We start from the raw sequence: 11,833 nt of genomic DNA on the forward strand, positions 1-11,833 counted from the left end.
AAAACACTAAGCCGAATTTTGGCAATGGCGAACCGTTTTAGATGATAAATTTTCAGAGTTTAGGTAATTTTGTAAGCATTTTTCATCGCCTGCAACCAATAACAAAAATAAAATAAAAATACATCATATGAGCAGATAAGCAGAAAAATATAAACAGACCGCGCGTTAGGATCCGCCGTCTGTCTCACAAGAAACATTAGCGTGAACCCTATTCTAAACCTATTCTTGTTAAATGCGGGACAGACCGCAGGATTCAACCCGGGGTGTGTATCAGTTTCGGCAGATAAGCAAACAAAAAACTGCCAGGTGGACCCTTGAAGAAAATATCTGAGTTGAATCTTGATGAGTGAACACCAAATAGGGAAAAACAAGCAACCTTTGGTGACTTGGTCTCTTTAAAGTGTGACTTGGTCTCTTTAAAGTGTGACTAATTCAGAGTGGCATGCAGTGATTGACTAGAGCAACTGGGAAAGTGCCGTTCTCATTAGACGCGTTCTTTAATGGCCAAATAAACATTGACAGCGCACACATAAGTAGTAACCATGCACCTTCTTTTTTCTTCCACCACCTTTCTTGACTTACATATTCCTCCTATCCTTCTATATATATATATATATATACCCACTCACCACCATTCTTTTCTTCTCATCAGAATCTTCAACAAGAAAGAAAGAAAGAAAGTTGAATACATACACTAGAAAAGATCAAAACTTTCTTTCTTTCTAATCAATCAAATTTCTCTTGCAAATAACAATGGCTGGTTCGTTATCAAACACCAAAATTGTTCTCACTGCTCTCATTGATGGCATCTCTCTATCTATCAACAGGTACACACACAATTCACCCCGTTATGGAATATTATCATACAAATTTTTCTGATTTGTTCTTCATTTTTATAGTTTTGTTATTGACATATATAGATGATGTTTTTGTAGATCTCGAGGTATTACAACAGTAGCATCACAAGCCGCTGGATCAAGTGTTGTAAGACAAGTAAAAGTGAAAAAACCATCAACAGCAGGGACGGAAGAATCTTCATGGGTTCCTGATCCAGTTACTGGTTATTACAGACCAGAAAACCATGCTGATGATATTGATGTTGCTGCACTTAGAGAGACACTCATGAACCAGAAGATCAACCATCACTAGAAAGAAAAAAAAAGAAAAGGAGAAGAATTGGTTTCTATCTCATAAGATCAACCATCATGGCACAAGTTTGATATTTTTTATGTTTTCACCAAGCATGATGAATTTTGTTGGCCGGAACTTGCAGTTTCTAGGAAAGGCCTACTAAATTCTGATTTTCCACTTCGTTGGTTTTGGGAGTCCCTGTACTACTCTCTATACATCGTCTCTACGCAGTTATTTACACGTGGTTGTTACTATCTTGATATGTGAATTGTTGTGTTACTCAGAAATTAAAATTGTTACGTCGATCATGGTCCGTCTCTACAGTTTTGTATGTGCCTGTTATACGTCTCCAGTCCACTATAATGATATCAGGACTTCATCTTTCTCTGCTTGTAGCATCCTCATAATCATGTTCAAAGATATGTGCCTTTGCTTGTGGTATTATAATTTTTTCCACCACTATTTTGCATGAAATTAAATACCATCCCCCAGTTTCCAGCAAATATTTTTTTTTATGTGAAACAATTGATACTCAGTTGTGGTACAATCACTAGGTGATGATAGCAGTGATCTGAGTTTGAAACTCGTCAGCACCATATTATTCACCCATCAAAAACTAAAAAAGAATAGATACTTAGAAAACACGTAGGGTTACTCCATCAAGTTGGCAAGAGTGGCATAGTAATGTGGGTGAGGGGAGGAATTAAGAGTCAAGACCTAGGAGTATATGCTTCCAATGGAAAGGTCATTTGATTCATTTCAGACCTCCAAACTTGGGGTCATCGTCTCTGATATATTGGTGGGGCGTTGAGTTTTTGCAATGTGCCACCTCCAAATTCCTTGCATAAGCAAAACAATTATTTGAAAAGTTAGGATTCTAGTTTTAGTCTTATCATATTGTTTGGATATACATGGGAATGTCTGAATCATTGAACTTTTAGTTGGCCCCAAATGGTGCGTAATCATAGCAGTACATTATAGTGTTTGTCTTTTCAACTCTGTAGGGATTCTCCACCGCTCTTCTTCTTCTTCTCATGACACAATGGTTTGATCTTGTCTCTTCCATATAATATAAGCAGATATTTTGTCGTCCTTGGATCATATAAACAAACAATGCATAGAAAAATCAAGAGGTAGTAGTGCAGTGTAATGCAGTTAGTTGACAATGATTGTTTGCTAATTGACTATGACAAATACTAATAGTTATATTTGGGTCGATATTAGGATTCTGGTATATAACCTCTCAGTTCTCGTTCATTATTGGGGAGAACACTTCATTAAGTACGGTGCAAGGCCAGTTGCACATGGATGCTTGGGCTCAGGGTCGTCTATGCAAGGGGAGGTTGTTCCCCCACTTGATGGGTTGGACAATTTTTCATTGTTTGCTTCCTGTCATGCTCCCACCACAATGAATATTTCGTTCTGCTTGGCATTGATTCGTAGATTCATTGTATTGGAGTGTTTTGATGCCCCGTTCTATCTGTGATTCTTATGGGTTACTAAATTTCATGACAATAACGAATCCTTGCAGTAGGCTTGGTGTTATTTTTTTGATTAAATTTATTTATTTAGGTATGTATTTTTTTTCATTTTATTTGATAAAAATTGTCGACATTTGATAGGACAGTTTAGACCAAGTGTATTGCGCATTGAATAAGTGGCTGCAAAATGTATTTGGATATGTGGGTGAAAAGTGTATAATGGGAGGATATTCTAATGTGGATCAATCAAGGTGCACGCGGCACGGCGGCAGTCAGAGATGTTGGTGTTTGGAATCTTTAGATTAAATATTATTACCAGTTTCCTTCTTAGTGATAGTAATTTCCAATAATATACCCAGATTATTAATTGGGGTATACCAAATTTTAGGTGGACTCTTTTTAAGGGCTAAGGGGGAGTCCTAATGGGTGAAGTTAGAATACTACCCTTACTCTTTATAATTCTTATTATCCTAAATCAGTTTTATTTTTTCATTTCATCTTCTACTCTTCTTCTTCTCCTCCTCAAACACCTTACCGGCTCTCCTCCATCCCCACCACCGAAACTCGTCGATTAATCTGTTGTAATTGTCGATTCGAAAATTCCGATTAATCTTCAAACATGGAACCATCACGGCGGAAGGCTACTCGTATGAAAGAAGCTAATCGAAAACCCAATGAATATAACCCTGGATTTGCAAATTTAGTTCAAAGGAAAGTGAAGAAAAAATCGTCGAAGAAGAAGAAATAAACGCCGCTAAAACCGACGAAATGGTGCGAATAAGAAAGTAATGGCCTACTTAAAAAACTCACTCCAGTACTTCAATTTCATGTTTGCATGCCAAATTAGGTCAGAAAAATCAAAATTGTGAATTTGCAGTTATTCAACTGACAAGGTGTTTGTTGACGACCTTGCCGACATTTCATAGCTAGGTTTAGTCGGCAAGCTCTTAGGTTGAAGATCTTGCCGGATGTTTAGTATCTGTAACTGCTACTTGCAGGGTCGGCAAGGTATTCAACCTAGGACCCTGCCGACGTCAGTATTTTTTTTAGCCAGTGGGTTATAAATTTGTACCCTGTCGGCTGTATTTCAATTTTTTAGTATCTCTTGATGCCTTGAATGTTGAAAGTCGGAATGGTATTTAAATACTATCCTGACGGCTTTATGTTAGCCGACATTGTTTTGATTATAGAGCCTGCCGACTATTGATGTTGAAAATACTGTGTTCAAGTTGTTATAAGCCGACAGGTTATTGGAATAAGACCCTGCCGACTTTACTTTAGCCGACATGTTGTTTAGATATCGACCCTTCCGACTTTTGTGTATCCGGCAAGGTTATATTTGTCGACCCTGCCGACTATTCAAGTTTTTAAAAATTGTTCTTGTTTAGGTCGCAAAAGGGAAAGAATAAAACTGCTACTCCTCCTTCAAGACCTCCGCATGTTGGTGAAAAACTCATGACTGCAACACATCGAGGGGAATTCGTTGAGCCGGGGACGCTCAAGATCCGTGTACGAAATGATTCTCAACCACCATCGGAACCAAGTGATTCGAATGAAACTCCAGATGAAGACCAATCAATTCCATCTGGTAGAAGAGGTGATGATGATGATGTTGTTGAAAAACTCCGACTGCCGGAGGAGGTGACAATGATGATGGTGATCAAGACATGCCACATGTTGGAGGAGGTAATGATGATGATGATGGTAATGGAGATAAAGATAAGAATATCGAATATGAAATTGTTGAAGAGACAGTGGAACAAGAAGAAGAAGAAGAAGAAGAAGGAGATGGAGAACAAACTCAAGCTAATGTTCAACAAACCCAAGCTTCAACTTCAAGTGAAACTGGAAGACCGAAGAGGGTTATCACTAAACCAGTTGATTCTCACATGCCTCCCCCTCACTTGAAGGTTAGACTGAAACTAGGTGAGCCTCCAAAGGGGGATGAACCGCTGAAGTCGCGAGTGTTTCGACAAACTTACCTCCCGTTCCAGACGGGGGATGAACCGCTGAAGTCGATTCGGGCCACGACTCCTATGTCATGTACGAACTCGAGGGGCCGAGGCGATATCACAATCGCCGTCCTTCTCTGCAAATAATTTAATATTTAATACTACCCTTCCGTAGGGTTTAAAAAAAAACAATGTCCAAAGTCCAAGTCCAAAGTCCAAAAAAATAAAGTGCAAAAGGAAAAGAAAAGTCTAAAAATAAAATAAAATAATATCTAAAAAATAAATATGTCTCTCTTTTTTTTTTCTCTTTTTTTTTTATTAAATAAAAAAAAATCTTCTTCTTTCGCTCCTTTCGCTTTGCCTTTTACTCCAAGTCTTTAAGTATTCACCAAAAGCTTTGGCAAAATATTCTTTCGCTCCAATTCCAAATTCTGTAAGGAAAAGACAAAAACCCAAAAATGTAAAGAAGAACAAATAAAATAAAACAAATAAAAACCTAAAAAAGAAAAAACAAATCTAAAAACTCTAGCCTAAAGACAAGTCCGCGTCGGCGGCGCCAAAAATTGATGGTTATTTTCAATGATGTTGTAGTAAAAGGTTCGTTGAGACTTGTGAAGGAAGATTTTTTTTGACTTAATTTTTATAAATAAAAATAACAAACTCAATTAAAAAGTGTTGTAAAAATTATGGAGAGACCGGGGCTAGGATTCCGCCATTGGTCGATATTAGTGATTTAATAAAACAATAATTATGCAACTTAACATTCAAATTGATTCTAATAGTATTGCCTAGACATGTAGATTTTCAAAAGAATAGATGTTAATCCAAGCATAGAATATCAAAACCCTAAAGCAAGCATATTCTATCAAGAGAAAATACACCTAACTAATTAAAATCATATAATCAAGTTTTAATTCAAAGCAAAAATCATAATATAGTTGTTATAATTAATTAAAAATAGAAATGTATCACTTTTACCGAAACAACGGCTTCCTCCATAGCCCCAAGGATTGGGGTCTAGATCCGCATATTGGAAACACACTCAGAATAATTTTTCATTGCTCAAAAGTGTTTACAAGTGATGAAATGGGAGAAAATAATGATTAAACCGGGTTTGCTCTAAACGATCCCCAAACTCTCCATCCCCTCACTGATACCCAAGACACTCTTATTTATACAGTGAAGCCAATCTTAGGTCGACAATCATCTCAATTACTCCAAAAGATCTTTGCAGTTAATGAAAGTATTTCACGGGAATATTTCCTCTCCATTTTCACACGTCTGCTGAGTTGTATGGTATATCCAAATCTTCTCATTTAATTGAGCCAAATAATGAAGAGAATATCTTCAATTAATTCCGTGAATAATTCCTTCCCTGTTTTCGAAAATATCCAAAAGTATACGATTTCCTTCCATTCAAGACACGTACAAAATCTTACTGTCATGGTAAGAAGATAATCATGTCTTAAAGACACAAATATCCCCATAATATCATGACTAGAATCTCACACAGTTGAGATTTCTTTTCCCGCCAAATATCTTTCCCGTGAAGAAGATGGGTGCCCCCTATCCGGTCCTGGGGTGCGAATAGAAGATGCCATGGGGGTGTGTCTGATCAGCTGCTTGGGTGCAAATGTCCTTTGGGTACCCCTTATCAGTTGGGCGCCCCTTATCCAAAAGTGAGAGTCCGAATAACATGTTCCTTCCGGTGCTTTAGACGACTTTTCGAGCCGATTTTTCCAGTAATGTTTATTTCCAAAAATACCTAAAAACACATAAAATACCATAATAAGTACAAAAATCGAGTACCAAGAATACATGAAATTAAGGACAACGTAGACACAAAAATGTGTCTATCATTGGGCTCTTCCTACTGTGATTAGGGAAATGACTGCTGAAGAATTGGCTTGTAAGAGGAAGATGGCATCGAAAGACCCCGCAACAAGTCTTAAGTTCTTTGTAAGTATTTTTAGAGTTGCTCTTACTGTTTTAAGATTACATTATCGAATCATTCTATTAATTGTTTGTTATTTAATTGAAAATAGAAGGAGCATGTGAAGAACCTTGTGAGGGTGATGTGTTGCGCGAGAGAAAGAGGAGAGCCTTTGTCGATTGAAGAGCAAAGTAAGCACATTGACTATGCTAGAAATGTTGACAATGAGGATGCATATGAATTTTTCAAGCAAGCTGATGCTGAAGTAAAGAGGGAAGAAAAATCCAGGAGGGAAGCACAAGTCAAGATGAATGCTGACAAAAAGAGGGGTCGTTCCCGTGGTGGTGAATGTAGTAGTAGTGGTGGTGCTCCTAAACGGGGCCGTAGTTGTGGTGGTGAATGAATGCAGTCTCTAGTTTATTTCTTTATGTTGTGGTAGACAAATGTTAAGGTTAACAGTCAGACAAATGTTTTTTTTTTAAGGTTTATGGGACATGTTCTCGTATTTTGGACAAAAAGTGTTAGATTTCTAGTTGTTGAATGAATGGTTTGTTTAGATATGTAAAGTTTCAATACTTACGCCGGCATGCTTTTGCAAAGTTACACTGCCGACTAAACTAGGGTCGGCAAGGTTGTGATTTGTCAGACTGTTGATAGGCCCCGAAAAGGGTGTAGAAATTATCCCCGGCCAAAAACTTGGTGGGCCCGGAGATGTGTATAAAATTAAGCGCAATAAAAACGGGGGCCTACAGTAATACCGCAAGTGCACGGTCGTCGGTTGTAGCTCGTGCAAGTACGGGTCGATCCACAGAGACTGGGTGTGTTTTGTAGTGTTCTAACTATTTTGGGTTCTAGTTGCTATTGGGCTATGAAGCCTTTTGGCTTAAATTGGGCTTTGAGTACTAATGGGTTGGAATGCCCTTTGAATGAATTGGGCTCAGTGTCTTTTGTTGTGAACTGGGCTTTGGATTCAGTCAAGGTTCTGGGCCTTTGGGATGAAATGTATTGGGCTTGGCTATTGAACTAGGCCTTTGGTTGGCTGCAGGAAGCAGTAGCAACAACAGCAGCAGCAGCTTGGCAGAGGAAGAGAGCAATGCAGCAGTGGTGCTGCAGCAGACAACAGCAACAACAGCAACAGAAGGGCAGCTGCAAGGGAAGTGGAGTGGCAGCAGGAACTGCAGAAAGGCAGCAGCAGCAGCTGCAAGGGAAGGAAAGCAGCAGCACTGCAAGTGTAAGGGAAGGCAATGCAGCACAAGTGCTGCACAGCAGCTGCAGGGCAGTGGAATAAGAGAAATGCAACAGAGTTGCAGCAAGCCAAGAAAAGAAGTAGCAGCAATAACTAAACAATGCAAAGCGGCAGTGCAATGCAGTGAAAGAAAGAAAGTAGCAACAACAGAGTTGCAGCAGCAGCTGCAGACAACTGCAAGGGAAGTGACAACAAAACAAATAGCAGCAAAACAGTGAACAAAAGCAAAACAAAATGGAGCAAAGTGAAAGTGACACAAAGGCAACTAGCCTAAGGCAGGGGAGATGGTGAAGCTAACTTGGAGCAAAACTAAGGCACTCTTTTAGAGTGGGAAGAGAACTAGCTTGCTCATTGTCACAAGTGAGCACTAGTTTCTCCCCACTACTCAATTAACACTATGCAGCAAAGTTTTAATCTAACACTCCATTACTTAACATGTATCACAAACTTAACAGGAGCATCCTAAACTTAACAAACTTAACAGGAGACAAGCAATTTTAACAGGATAATCCTAAGCATAACAAGAGCAAACAATTTTGAACATAATCATAACATGAACATAAGCATAACAGGAAACAAGCAGGAAATTGAAACTTAACACATTAACAGAAAAATAGTAATCAAGAACATGAACTGAAATTGAGCTGTGAACTGAAAATTAACATTTTAACAGCTTGAAAGTTCTGGATGCAGGCTAATCCAAACATACTTTTACAACACACCCATAGTTCCTATTTATAGTTTTTACAGGAAAACTAGATTTCTACAAACCCTAATTGGAAAATCCCCAAATTAGCAGGATTAGGGTTTCGAGAAATAATGAAATTAACTCACCCTCTGATGCAATTAGACTCGACCCATGCTCTGAATCGTCCTTATGCTCCCTCTACTCGAACGCTGCTCCAATTTCCTTCTTCTCTCCACTGTGATACCCTAGCTATGTTTGTCTTCTTGGTAGCATCAAAAATTAATGCTAAGAACAAGACAGACACGACTAGGGAAGATGTAGGTGATGGTGGTGGTGTCCTTGTGGTGGCGGAAGTGACAGCGGCAGAGAGGGGAGGTGGTGGAGTTGCAGAGCTCTGCAACTGTCGGGTGAAGGAGATGAAGTTTTGGGGCGATGGGTTGTTTGGGTGGATAATAGGATTCGGTGCTAGGGTGTGAAGCGGGATCATCTGGTTCGATGTTTGGCGAGCTGAGCCGCTGGATATGGAGATGGTAGGTAGATCGGACGGCTAAGAGAGAAGCAGTTTGTAGCGACCGTTGGATGTGGAACACAACGAAGTCAACGGTGCTAGATTAGGTTAGGTGCTGTAGTGTTGGGCGGAATCATCGGGATTTGATGCACAGTGATAAGGTGACCGTTGGATGACAAGATGGATCCAATATGACGGCTCTCATGGAAATGGGTATGGATAAAGGAAATGGATTTGGGTAAGGGTTTTGGGCCTTGGGTATGCCAAGCCCATATCTTCTTTAAGAACAATTCTTCCTTCTTGAGCCCATTCCTAGCTTTTTGGTCTTGTGCGCAACATTCTTCGCGGCTTCCTTGCGTAATTCCTCCCGGCTTTTCACTACTTTTCTGCTCTTTTTGCTTCGTAATTCATCCAGACTTTATTTATTACCTAAAAATGCAAAATTAATTAATAAAAATATTTATTCTTGAAAACAATGAAAATACAGAATATGGGATAAAATGTAGAATTAATGCACAAAAGATGAGTTAAATGCCAACAAAAAGGGATAAATATATACAATATTTGGCACTCATTAAATACCCCCAAACCTGAATTTTACTTGTCCTCAAGTAAAAACAAACTAAGGAAATCCTACCTATACCACTGTCGCTGGTCTCTCGAATGCATTTAGCGTATGCACTAAGCCTTTTAAACCACTAAGTGTCCCTAGTGGACGAGTTGAAGTCTCGTGAAGGTTTACCAGAGGTGTGCCTACAAAACCTAAGGACAAAATATAAGCTCATATTCCATCAAACGTGACATGTGCAAAACAGTTTAAGCTCACAGCAAAATGGAGATGTCAATCTAGCTATCGAAGGCACAATCCTAGCACTGATAACAAAAAAAGACATGTGATAAGAGTGTAAAGTGTATCTACACATGTGTAAAGAAAGATCTGAAGTTATGACTACTAATCACCAAGAGATAGTTTCTCAGGCTAAGAACTGAGGTCGAAATCTAGCTAGCTGTCCGGACTTTACGAGAATTGTGAATGAGTTGGAGGTATTTCACAATTACTCGCGTTGTACATCAATGGCATACACCCTCCTTGCTTATTACAACGAAACACAAAAGAACTCTTTACATGACTCTTATTTACATTGACAAATCTCTTTTTATTTTTGGAACAAGAGATGATGGAATTGATAAATACTTGATTTTTTTGGATTTTTCTGATATTTTTTTTTTCTGAATATATACATCGTTTTTTTGAACAAGGAAACACTTTTGATACATATACAAAAGGGAACAAAAGATTACATGACACTTTGCAAGAGGTAGCCCTTTTTGATGCACCCAGTTAAATTCGATGGTTGTCTTTCTTAATGTAACCTCCACCTTCTATCCCAACCAACCAAAGAACAAGCTAGTCAAGTTTCGTTCAGTATTCTAAAGTGATTGGCAATCGTAACTTCCTATCAAACACCTTGAAGATCGAGGCCATACATGTATTGGTAGATCGTGCGCGTGCAAATTTCTTATCACTATGTGAATTGTGCTAGAATCAGGGTGCCTAAATATCTAGACTAAGACTCCTAATAAAAATACATATTTGCACAAGAGTCAACATTTCAAGGTAAATGAGCTCCATTTTTTATGATTTTTAATTTTTTAATTTTTTTGAATTTTGATTTTTTAAATTTTTTTGGAATTTTTCACTTTTTTCAAAAAGAAGAAGGAGTTCGTTTTTAATTATAGCATATTATCGTGGCATCTACTCTATACCCCCAAACCTAAACTAAACATTGTCCTCAATGTTTCAAAACATGGAAAGAATTAAAATGCAACATATGGAAAGGGACATGCTGAGTAGAGTAAAAGGAGAGAGAATACCCGATTTCGGCGAAAGCAGAATTAAAACTCCGTTATTCAAGGCAAAAATCCAACATATTTCAGCCGAGATCATATTGGATTAGCAAAATATATACAAAAGGAACAAAAGGGTTTTTAAAATTTTATCTACTGGATTATATACAAAAATTCACCATACACTAACAATCTAAAGAGTTGAGGATCAACCCAAAAGAAAAAGTGTAGAGACAAAGGAAGTTTCAAAACACTAAAATTGGACTTAAATGGGAGTGAGAGTGAAAAACCGAATGAATCATCCCTAAACCTAAATTGTTCAACAGGTTTACTTTTAAGCACAAAATCTAACAATTTTAAGGGTTCAGGATTCAAAAGGTCTAACTCATAATGGACTGTTTTCGGGATGGGCAAACATGCAATTTCCAACTGTGGCTCTTTAAAAGTGTTATATTTTGAAGCAAAATAGTCCAAAAGGACTTGGGAAGCACACAGTTCCAATCCTAGATTAGGAATTTTCAGAAAAATCGGTTTGACAATATGGGTACAAACCAAATCTAGGTTGGGTGGAAGGTCACCAAATTGTGACTTAGGTAGAAGAATAGGCATATCATTATCAATCAAATCAAAATCTCCTAACTCATCTACACATGTCACATCATGCTCACAATCATCAATCAAATTGGCAAGATTACAATCAGAATTATCAACATCATCAACAGATTTATTCTCGTGTATCGGCACATCAGGGGAAACATCACATGGAATACTAGAAGAAATATCATGCATTAAGGTCGGGGCAGAGAAGCCTAATGTATTTGAACCCACAGGTTCCATAACTTTTCAGTATAGACATGTTCTTCTAACATACCATCCTATCATCATCTCTCATGATAGGAATTTTCAATCTAGGATAATTTTCAATCCTAAGGTCGGAGTTATTACAAGAGTAAAACTCTAATTCATAGGGTGACTCATATCATTGGTGTTGTTCCTGTTTCCCTAACGGATTCCCATTGATGGTTTTCTCTGCAATCTCGGCTAAA

The 11,833-nt window shown here is 38.2% G+C and overlaps 1 protein-coding gene across 1 annotated transcript; it reads left to right on the forward strand.

The window, feature by feature from the left end:
* Window positions 1–620: 620 nt before the first annotated feature.
* Window positions 621–1,585, forward strand: LOC113355171 (late embryogenesis abundant protein Lea5-like). Its single transcript, XM_026597961.1, has 2 exons — window positions 621–827; window positions 936–1,585. Exons 1-2 carry the CDS (start codon window positions 754–756, stop codon window positions 1,147–1,149), a joined length of 288 nt encoding a protein of 95 aa, XP_026453746.1. The 5' UTR covers window positions 621–753; the 3' UTR covers window positions 1,150–1,585.
* The last annotated feature ends 10,248 nt before the right edge of the window (window positions 1,586–11,833 follow it).

Source organism: Papaver somniferum, chromosome 3, assembly GCF_003573695.1.
Source record: "Papaver somniferum cultivar HN1 chromosome 3, ASM357369v1, whole genome shotgun sequence".
In the NCBI taxonomy this organism is placed as follows: Eukaryota; Viridiplantae; Streptophyta; class Magnoliopsida; order Ranunculales; family Papaveraceae; genus Papaver; species Papaver somniferum.

Coding starts and splice junctions, on each gene's coding strand:
- LOC113355171 (XM_026597961.1), top strand. CDS start 754: ATGGCTGGTTCGTTATCAAACACCAAAATTGTTCTCACTGCTCTCATT. Junction 828..935: donor ATCTCTCTATCTATCAACAG/GTACACACACAA, acceptor ATGTTTTTGTAG/ATCTCGAGGTATTACAACAG.